Source organism: Vanessa atalanta, chromosome 5 (assembly GCF_905147765.1).
Source record: "Vanessa atalanta chromosome 5, ilVanAtal1.2, whole genome shotgun sequence".
NCBI lineage: Eukaryota > Metazoa > Arthropoda > Insecta > Lepidoptera > Nymphalidae > Vanessa > Vanessa atalanta.
This window is the reverse complement of record NC_061875.1, coordinates 6420638-6432676: the sequence shown is the minus strand read 5'-3', so window position 1 is coordinate 6432676 and position 12039 is coordinate 6420638. Positions and strand designations below refer to the sequence as shown.

At 31.4% G+C, this 12039-nt stretch overlaps 1 protein-coding gene across 1 annotated transcript in view; it reads left to right on the top strand.

The window, feature by feature from the left end:
• Positions 1 to 10210, top strand: part of LOC125064125 — a 47736-nt gene extending 37526 nt beyond the window's left edge. The window contains exons 3-7 of the mRNA XM_047670932.1: positions 1096 to 1304; positions 2004 to 2139; positions 7912 to 8045; positions 8553 to 8970; positions 9118 to 10210. Coding sequence (XP_047526888.1) covers positions 1096 to 1304; positions 2004 to 2139; positions 7912 to 8045; positions 8553 to 8970; positions 9118 to 9179 — 959 coding nt within the window. The 3' untranslated portion in view covers positions 9180 to 10210. The remainder of the gene's footprint in view (positions 1 to 1095; positions 1305 to 2003; positions 2140 to 7911; positions 8046 to 8552; positions 8971 to 9117) is intronic.
• Positions 10211 to 12039: the final 1829 nt, after the last annotated feature.

Sequence of the window (12039 nt, the reverse complement as noted above, 5' to 3'; positions counted from 1 at the left end):
TATTAATTTTATTTCTACAAGTTATGTATTGGTTAAATGCAATCGATTTCCTTACGGTGGACAAAATTAGTCTCTCATGGGGGTAATTTCAACTATTTGCTTGGGTTACGTTGCAGTTATAGTATGTGCGGTGCTATTATAGACAGCGTGCTCTGATTTTTCTATAGCAAGCAATGTTTATCTGTTTGTGACCAATAACACTACCTCTCGATAGAGATATTATGAGCGTAAGGAGTACAAAGCATCAAACACGAACGGACAATACTAAGTGTTGCGGATACTCTAGCTTTGTTTGTGTGTGTTCATAGTTCGGGATATCATATGGGCATGAAGTCTAATTTTTCCCTTATAATAGAATTACTCGTTTTATATGAAAATATTTTAGACGTTAACGTTACAGACAACATAAATTACATCGTAACAGATATATGTTATATTTTTAAAGATATTTATGTATCTACATACGTAGCAACTGACATCCATTAGTAGGATAATTTGTTCTGCTTATCCTAGTAACTTACGACCTTTAGGGATCTGTTTTTATACTTGTTAAGGTTATAAACCAAAAGCTTTTTGCGTAGTGTTTTGGGTAATGTTTACGGATTTATTAAGCAGGGCGTATGATATATAATTAGAATAGGTATTTAAGACAAGCTGTTGAATAACACAAATTAATCCGTTGTACAATTAAATGTGTTAAAATACATGCGTTTATGCAATGTTTATATAAACCTTACTTTGCCGCGGTGGGAAATCTATTCAACTTCACTCGACTTATGTGGAGTCAAATAGTACAGGCTCTTAGCCTACAAAAGACCACATGGCGGTCGCTATATAGGTATTAGTTACTAAAATAACTAGCTTTTATATAAATATTAAAGAAAGTTATTTAAGGCTTTTCTTCAGCGTTTTCTGTTACAACCTCGATTTCATGGATGATTAAGTAGAATTAGACTTCATTATTTTATGTTGTTGAGGGTTTTTTGGGATATATCCAATAAATTTTATGCCTAATTATTTTAAACGTCTAAAGAAAACACTAGAGTACCAATTTTAAATTCGTCTTTATAAAAAAGTATTTTCTCTCTTCTATAGGAGTTCGAGGTCTTCACAATTTGGAGATAAACGTACCAAGCGCTGTTTTAGTGGGAGAGACAGTAACCCTCGAATGTACATGGCAGTTAGAAGATGAAGAAACGCTTTATAGTGTGAAGTGGTACCGAGGAAGGGAAGAATTCTATCGATATATACCAAAGGAATTACCTCATACAAGAGTTTTTCCCTTACCAGGAATTGAAGTCGACGTAAGAATTTACGGTTTTTGAATTATAAAATGTTATTTAAAAAATGTTACAAGTAATAAGTCTAAAATAGTTTATTGGCCAAAAATATTAAAATTATATTCATTAACTGATATCGAATATTGCTGGTTAAATTGATGATTGCGTATTATTTTATGGGTCCTTGTTGAAATTTAGGTATCAAAATCTGTTTAGGTTTTGTAATTAATTATTGCACACAGCTTTATCAAGCATAATGTTCAACAATTATTTCATCATTTGAACTACGCTATTTGAAACAGGAACTTATTATTTATTTTATTTTTTTTGGTGCAAAATTAATTATAACTTCAATAATCGTCCAAATACAGTAGAATTCCGAAATTACTACTTTCGATATTTAAAAAAAAAACACCATCTTCTACACAGAATGCGGCTAATGAAACTAATTTAAAACGTAATATGAAAATGAATAATGAAATTAAATGATTAATCTTAGTTATGTTTAATATCTTTAGTTTTAGTAAGGCTATTTATAAATTAGGCTTTGCGGTGTTTACTTTAATACTGGTTTCCGCTTTATGTCACCATTGGTTTAAAATTCGAATGAAAAAGACAACAATGTGTGACTATCAACTCAACCCAAACAACATTAATAGATAAAGCCTTTAGCTAGTAAGTCAGTGAGTAATGAATATGAACATTATGGTAATAAATTGCTAGATATCGCGGTCAGGAGCAAGGCGGGTAGTCCTGCAAGAGGCGACACCGGCGATGGCGGGTCGTTTCCGCTGCGAAGTGTCGGCGGACGCTCCCACCTTCCATACGGAAATACGCTCCGCGCCGCTAGATGTAGTCGGTGAGTATAAATAAGATATGAATTTGGGTAATAATATTCGAATAAAAGCGTGCAAGAGAGTGTTAGTAATTGTATATTCACACATTCAAGTTCTTTTGGCGTGACTGCCGTATTTGTTTAAGTGGCTACAGTATAAAACCTTTGATCCCGAAGTCTTGGAGTTAAGGGTCGGCCTATTATATAAGTTATTGGGCTTATTTTGCCGTTATCAATACGATATTTGTGTTCAAGAAGTGTGCTAATAAACAAGGTCCGAAGGATTCTTTAAGAAAAAAAAATTAAGGAAATCAAAATGTCCTAAGTATGTGATGTATTTTGTAAAAATATAAAAGGCTTATACATTAAAAAAGGCATACTATTAGTACTAGAAACCAGCCTCGTTTTATAATTAGTTAGTTTTAGTATTTAATGTTACCTGAGTACACAGGGTTAATCAATAATCCTTTTGATGAGCATTTAGAAAGAGTAACAACATTGATTAATTTAAAAATAAAAATATTACTAAGGTTTTTGTCGTAAAGGATATTATAATACTAATCTTCTTAGATGATAACATCCCTTGGGAATGAAACGATCGTCTCCAGCGCGTTTAAATGAAATATGAATAATGGAATTGTACATACTATTATTGGAAAAAATATATATAAAAAACAAAAGTTCGCTGTTTTTTTCACCAGTTCTTCTTAAATATATGTCGAAAAAGCAGCCCAGGGTATGAAAATTGTCAGAATATATACTCCTGTGCTTGAACTCCACCAGCCGTGTTGTGCTATCGATTCAGATTATGAAACTAATATAGAGTGTACTTGTATTTGCGAACACACTTGTGCACTATAACATGTCACGTCTAGTCTACTATTATAGTGCAGACTGGCCTCTTTTGAGCATAACCGCCGTGACTGAAATCAATCAGAATGTTACCACTGGCGTGCAATAAAAAACTAATAACTGATAACCGTACCAAGCAAATCATTTGCTATTTAATAACCTCTAAAATTGAATGTACACATATGTATAAGAATATAATACATGAACATATACACCCAAACATTGCTTTGCAAAATATCGCACGTGTTCTCCCTGACAATGTTTGCTACAGAATATTCGTGATAAAAGATAAATACAAATAGTTGGAGAAGCCAAAATAAATTTGAATTTCAAGCATAACAACATGTATTTCTGTAGTTTAATTCACTAAAGTTTTGACAGAATTATACTGAATATAATTTAGAGGTTTCATGCGATGTAGGTAATAAATCGTGTAGTGTGGTTCTTTCTCTGAAATTAATAGTGTTTATCAGACATAAGACTAGTTTGACATGTACATACTGTAAAGTGCAGGGCTAAGGCCTCCTCTCCATTTAAGGAGAAGGTTAGGAGCATATCCACCATGCCGCTCCAATGTGATTTGGTGGATTTACATATGGCACAATTTCATTGAAATTAAACACATGCAAGTTTTCTCATGATTTTTTCCTTCACCGCCGAGCACGAGATGAATTATAAACACAAATGAAGCACATGAAAATTCAGTGGTGCTTGCCTGGGTTTGAACCCGCAATCATTGGTTATGATGTACGTGTTCTAAGACTATTTTTATTCGATTCTATTTAACCAGTGGTAAATTGAGTGCAATTTGATTAGATTAAATTTAATGTCTGATATGTTAATGATAATAATTGAATTACATCTAACCACAAAGTGAAAAGATTTGTATTTAGAAGTAAAATTATCGAAAAGAATATATCATATCAGTAGATTTTCAATGGCATTTATAAACTTCTTAAAAAGCCAATTTAGAGATACTTAAAAGATCACTTACCTTAGGCCTAATAGCCAAAAAAGAACAACTTGTATGTATCCCTGTGCTGGTCAAAGGGCAAAATTTTTACTCTCAAGGAGAAATTTAGTTTAAGATAGTCTTAAATTCTTACTTTATTTCTCGTTCTTATTTTCTTCGTGCTCACACATCTTTTTATTCGATTTTGAAAATAGTCCTTGTTATATTTTCCTTCTCCACAAAGTAAGAGATGAATACTAATTCCTGAACCCGCGACCTACTTGATAAATTGGTGGATATTAATTTCAGTTAATTCATGACCCAATAAAGCCCAGTGGACGAAATTAGTAGATATTAACAAATTTACAGAATATAAAGTCCTACACATACAATATACATTTTTTTTTTCAAACCATAAAAAGACTACTAATTTAAATAATATAGCTTGTAATTGTATGTAATTAAAAAAAACTGCGATCGCTAACCCGCATGCCCAGTGTGGCGACTATGGGCTAATGCCCATAGTCGCCCCCTCCTATATCGCCTAATCGCCTATGATAAGAAATTAAGTTGTGATTCAAAAAATAAATAGTCTATTGTAACAACTTAATCGTTAAGAAAATCTTCAGTCCGTCCGTTTATTTGCGAACGTTAGAAAAACTACGAAGAAAAGGTATATCTAACTCAGTTTGACAGATTTGTAGATCTTGAAAATGTCGACGATGAAATTTTCGATAGCGTATTATATTTAATAGATAATAGTGACTACTTTTAAGTTTGAAAATTAAGCAAATCCTTATCAACATAAATGTTAACTTAGTACGATAATAAAAATATACTAAGAAAAAAAATTATGATCCCGACGTTGTTGCCGAATCTATCGCTGATGTGGTGCTTTTGGTTACGGAACTGTTAATTCTCTTTCTTCTTCTTCTTCTTCTTTAGTCTATTGATAGCAAGAAGCCTCAGTTTTAGCAACTTCTGCAGAACGATGTCACGCAGAAAGCTAAAGTGCTACTAAGTCTGGTAACGCATTGGAGTTCTGTGATATCTCGGCCCACGTGGAGTACTGCTGTCACTTCTGGCTGAGCTCCCCTGTATCAGCCTTTTTCCATTTGACCATATTCGAATTGATGTGGCTCGAATTGTAGACGATCAAGGCCTTTCTGATCTGTTTGATCTCTTGGTTTTACATCTTCTACAGCATTTTTCCGATCTTCTAGAAAAGAACCTTCTTTTCCGATGTAAATAGGCAATGGTAGTCACACCATTAGTTAAGACTTTTTCCAGTTTGCCTGCTAAGCCATAAAAAGGTATGAAAAGTTTAATTTGAATATCATTAATTGAGGTATTTTAATAGTAGCTCATATATTTTTTAAATCTCTCTTTATAATAGAAATAACCGAGATAAAAGAAGTATTGGATATCAAGGATTATAAAAATAAAGACATAATACCATCATAAATAAATAAACTTAATAGAACTGGCTCTTGTCGGAAACCTGAAACTTGTTATAAATTTATGTCTGTTAAAACAACTAAGTGATTTATATAGACAAGAAATCGGACAGCTAGTACTGTAACAGCCAGGATCTAATTCACCGAGAACTACAACTTTATATGAAACTACAGATTGGTATTAATTACTATTCCTCAAATTATTAATAAAGTTACTTTGAAACTCAATTTCTTGTGCCTAAAAATCTTTAACAATATAAATTAAGTGGACTGGCTAAAGCGTGCGAAATTTTTAAGGCTATAAAGTGAGTGCCGCCTCTCACTGCGTCTTACGAGTATTCTGCCTTTGTCTGTCAAAAGCGCGACCTTAATATTGTTTACATCGCAAAATGAATAATAATACAATAGCAATAGATAAACAAAGATGTTTTCTTTTTCTCATCTAGTTATTTTATTCGCTATTTCTATTTGGTATCAAATTATAATAAAAACTTGTAATGAGATTTTTATTTTGTCTCGCTATTATGATTACATTTGAAGTACAAGAGTGAAATATAGATATCATTATTTCTATTATTTCTAACTATTGGTTTGATTAATTGTCTGAAATTTAATTTATTACTATATTTATATATATATATATATATTGGTCGACTGCTTGCCTTCAAAAATAAGTTATCTTGGCGCGACGTTGTATTAGTCGTCCGTGAATTTATAAAATCTTTAGATTGCGTACGTAGTGTACTAGTAAAAACAAAATTCTATGCTCATTCACGTTGAAGATATTTACAATGTTTGTTTATACCGCCGTATTCTAGACGCTGAGTACAATGCGGCGAAAGGAATGTAAACGGACGTGCCGAACATAGGTTTGCTCCGCATTACTTCGTTGCAATAAAATTCACCTGCCAATATAAATCGATTGAATAAAGCCAGAGAAATAAAACTCATTTCGATATGTTAGCGATATTGAACTTGTTTTCTGTACGATTTCCCATCGTTTTATTACGTAACGTAGATATTATTATAAATTTCACGACTTATAACGCAACAGAATAATATATTTTTTTACAAATATTTTTTATAAATGTTAACTAACCAAATTTAATGAAGCAAACTATTATAAATTATCTTTATCATATAAGACAACTTAACAAATCAAATTTAATTAATCAAATAAAATATGTCCTTAATAATTGTTCATATTTATAATATTCTCAAATTTACCCCAAAGTAAATTAGGTTCGAGCAGACCGTATTGGCTCAGAAACCGATGAAGATCGATGGTTTCATTATGTAACTCCCTATCCTAGATACGACGCTTTAAACTTAGTAAGACCTTCAACTTGATAGATTAGTTTTACAAACTTAAAAAGATATATTAGGTTTTATTCCAGCTAGATCGACAATAGCCCTCTTTAATAAATAAGAAAACATTTGTGAGTAACACAGCTATGACTGTGTAAATCATTTGTGTATTTCATTACAATTTTTTCTCACTGATTAAATTTGATGCGAGCTTAAAAAATAAAGGTTCTCTAGAGACAACCTGAATGTGATTGTACACGCTTGATTAAACGGTAACAGTGTTACCGTGTTGCGAAAATATAGGAATAAGAGTTTTTACAACTCCAACATGAAATTAGAACGGCTCAAATTACGAAAAAATATGAAATGAAAATATACTACCTACCTACCGACCTACTTTGAATTTTAATTAAAACGTATATGTCAATTTTTGTTAAATTATATTTGAAGGCAAAAAGGATTTCCTATCTAAGTTTTCGCGTATTTTAAAACATACGTTAAAAATGAAATTTTCTATAGTGATAAATACTATTTTACTTTAAAATGTACACAAAAATGGTTGTTAAAAAACTGACAATATCTCCTCATTTTAACAGGAAATCGATGCTTTGCCGAGAGTACTTCTACCGTTAGACTAATTACACTAGCGTGTGATATGATAATTTTTTTAGTAGTAAAAAAGTGTTAACCTGGAAATTAATGTATTCAGTGTAAAAAAAAACTGAATATATTTTCTTCTTTTTTAATCTAATATGGGAAAGTTGACTAAAAAATGGGCCACTGGTAGTTAGCAATAGATAGCCATTAAGATGTCTTAAACTGCTCTTCAATTATAATTATGAACTTTTGGAGCATCATGCTAGACTAAGCTACAAACCTTATCTTCAAAAGGAGAGGAGATCTTAGCTTAGTTGCTTAAGCTGGTCAAAGTCCCATTCACATTATAAGTATTACTATTATTATACTCAATCTTCAAACCGAAACACTGTTACTGCTGTTTGGTGGTAGAATAAATAACAAGCTGACGGGCCTACACAAAGATTTACCACCAAGTACACTGCCTTACCAGACAGCAATAACTTCACTAACCAGCAGGCCAAAGTATATTTAATAAAATCTATTGAATTAAATCTTTTTTTTATTTTTTAAAAAATATATACCTACTCCTAGACATAAGAAATAAGATTCACATGAGGTGCATGAAATGACTAAATATATTGCTTGCAGAGTCTCCGGAGTGGGGTCCTAAACTAGTATCGGATCGATCGTGGTACGGGGTTGGATCGACACTACGAGCCACCTGTGCTTCACCACCCGCACACCCTTCAGCGAATCTTACATTTGCACTTAATGGTCTAGAAGTAAGCCCTTTTTATTCAGATAAAATATTTAACATATAAAATAGTAAAAAGAAAGAATTGTTTATAAAGTAAATAAATAATATTTATAGAATTAATAAAGCACCCATTTTGATCTCTTCTGATATTCAAATAAGAGCATGAGAGTATATATTCAGTATAAATATTTACTTTTTATAATATATTTTTTCTTTACTTTTATTATTATTTCTTTAATAATAAAAGTAAAGAAAAAAACAACAAAAACATGCGCTTAATAAATGTCCAGTCTAGAGATGCCAATACAAGGTTCGTAGAACAATGAAGCTGTACTTCCCTACTTCGCTTTGACGGCGCCATAGTTTTTTCTGCCCACTGCGTAGGCGAGTCATTAATCACAAAGCAGCGCCAAGCAACATTAGCTTTTAGCAAACTAGCCATTATCTATCTCAGGGAACAATATCTCGTACAAGTAATTCATCCTGCCCAAAACTTATCGTTTCCTTATTAAATTTTATTTTTCCGTCTTAGATCGACATGGAATCATTTGTGCACGAGTTACCGGATTGGTTTAAATGGGATCCTCCATCGAAATCAGAAACGACTACGACGGATCAGCCCGATGACGATATCAATTTCAACATATTTCACGACGAAAGTAATATTCAGTATCTGGATGAGTCTTACATAAGTCTCCATAAAGAGGAAATCAGACGGCCCCAAAAGGAAGATAAGAAGATGGTATTTGAAAGATCGGGACCTGACAATAGATTGCCATCAGTAGGCGAAGTTTTATTTGTCGTTCGCAACGAGGCATTCGTACGAGGTAGTCTGAGATTGACCTGCATAGCAAGTATATACAACCTGTATGCGGCACGCGCCGAACTAATTTTCGATATGGAGCAGCCAGAAGTTGCTTCGGTGTTGGGCGTCCGAAATAGTGCTATAGGTAAGTGTTATTGAATTGAACAAACTTTGCTATGTAAATTTATCCTCTCGTCACATAATATAGGCAACGAAATTACATTATACTATAGGTGCTTCATGGCTTATATGTTAACCGTGTAAAATATTTCTTACATTAAATTTGTTTCAGGTTCAAACGGCGTTTGGCGATTTACATCTTTTATATCTTTACTTTTGTATAACATTCGGTAGTTCTATAAAAGTTAATTTAATTTAACCCAAAGCTATATCATAACGGAAATTCATTTTTTCATTCATATTGTACAAAATCATGTAACATATCGTTAGGTACTTCTAGACACTGTTGTCTTAAGATTTCATTGAAAAAATTGTAAATAAAATTAGTTTTAGGTCTACATGGCCAAAATAAATATAATACACTGAAAGATGAATTAGGAAATTACCTATTATATAAAAAGTAGGTGCCTAAGTAAAATGTGATGTACAATTTATATAGTATATTTTATGGATTAGTTTTATTTTTCAAAATACGATTGTCACTTTATCCCTGTAAGCGAAGTTAAATTTTAGAAACTATAAAACAAATCTATACCTACCGTTTGTTTAATTTTAGCAAAATCTAATAAATGGGTTACCTATCTTAGGCACGTAACCTTGTTAAAGACTGATTACTTATTTATAAATTCAAATGTTTGGAGAGTGTTAAGTTTACCCTGTTTGCATTTATTCTAATAATAGATTAATGATATATGAAATATTTTACAGGTTATTTTTAGACTAAATTAAATCGTGCATTTCAAAAATTCTTTTTGAAAAAGTTTTTTCGTAAAAGTCAAAGAAGAGGAATATATTATCTAAGATCTCTTGCACACACATGCATAACCTCAATGCAGAACCATATGCATATAAGAAAATGTAGGCTAATGATAGTTTTTCCATGTCACGTATAAACGGTAGCAGTTTGTCTCAACTTTGAACGTTTCCTATAAGCGTGTGTGTGTACATATAACTTTTTAAATCCCACGTGTGTTTGATATCTGAACAAATTGTTCTTATACGCCGTATTGTTATATAAGTAATAATACAGACCTTGTGAGAAAATTTCAATTAATTTAGGCGACTTAGATAAAGCCATAAAAGGGAATACTTATTTAAATCATGTTGGCAAATTGTGAGACCTTTTGATGAACTTCTAACTGTAAAATTTATCTCGAATATATTTCACTGTACATAAAAGACAGAATGTATTGAAAATTATTGATAATAGAATAAAAATGTTGGTAATTTGTATTGTTTTATTTTATATAAACTATTTCATTTAAAATTTAATTATAAGATGTATATACCTACTACTAAATATTTACAAAATATTGTATTGAAAAATAATTAACAATATACATCAAAAGTTTGATATCTACAGTACAAGAATAAAATGTTAACTTTAATGTTAGTATACGATCAATGACAATTTCCGATCGACGGATTAAACAAATAATAATAATTAAAGGAAAATATCCTCTTCAGACCGATAAAATCCGTTATTTATTAATAAAAAATATGTGGTTTCACTTTCATGTAATTGATAAAATGTACAAATAAAATATCGTATTTCTTTGGTACTGTAATATAAATATTAGTAAAAATAACAGCGTAATTTTCCCTAGGAGAAGTTCCCTGTAAGCCTCAATCAATCATAGCCGGGGGTCGAGTACACAATAAACAGAAAATCTAGCTATTATCCTTAAGAGGAATAACATTTATTGAGCACTTATACTGTACAAATTAGATTATTCACTGTCGAATTAGACATGACGCATGACTTTGCTCAGTATCTCAACAATAATTTATCCATAAAATGTTGTAGAGGCTTACTTTATCCAAACGGGCATCCACTACATTTATATATGTATATAATTTTCGTACATCAACTCAAAAGTTGATATATTGGGTCCCACATTTCATAAATTGTTTAATCATGCTTGACTAATCAGCTCCACCAAATGTCTACAATAATCATCAGATAAATTATTATCATTGAATTCACACTGTCAATAAAATATAAAGATTTAACAACAATAAAAACATAAATTTAAAATGTATGAAATGAAATATTTCTTTACATTTTATTAGAAATATTATTAGCTAATTATATAAAAATTTAACATGTTTAGAAATCGTGGTAAATTAAAAAAATCCATCTATTAACATTATTATTCGAATGTTGTCGTTACAAACATGAAATACGACTTAGATTTCAGATTTGCATTGCTTCACACGAATGCTACAACGACGATTCTCCGTATCTATTAAATCGTACAGACATAGCTTCAGAACATGAATAATCACTTACAATTGAACCCAATTATATGGTAAAGAGATGACCCAGTGATTAGAATACGTTAATCTTAATCGAAGATTATGGGTTCATATTCAAACCCGAGCACCATTAAGTTTTCGTAGGAAATATTTGTGTTTATAAATCATCTCGCGATTATATCAGAAGCACAATAAAACTGCATGTGCATGAAATTCTACCCAGTGAGTTATTTACTTTACTTAATTTTATAAAAGTTGTATGTCGGAGTAATTAGTGCAATTTATAAAAACCTTATGTTAAAAAAAGATTTCAGCTAGACTGGTAACAGGAGGGCTGATTCATTTCTTCCTCATGATCAGAATTGCGATTCAACCGGAAAATGATGCTAACATTCTTGCCACCATTCCACGCACTCGTGATTAATAGTAAGTATTTTGTAGTTGTAACAAGAGGAAGAAAAATAATTTATTGCAAAAAAAATATACATAAAAGGAAAGATAAATACTTACTCATAAATTTATTCGTTTTGGGGTGCACAGGCGGCCTTAGTGCTTAAAGCAATAACATAAATATTCAATCAGGCCAATTGTTGTATTAGGTATATATGCAGTACCTATATATATGATGTATAAAATAGATTTGTATATATATATATACCGTTTCGGAAAGTAGTCTCCAGTAAGAAGAAAAGGCAGTAAACTCGCATAGTTTGTCTTTTAAAGCAAACCAGAATAACTGACTATAATGTGGTTAGTATCCACAAATATTGTATTG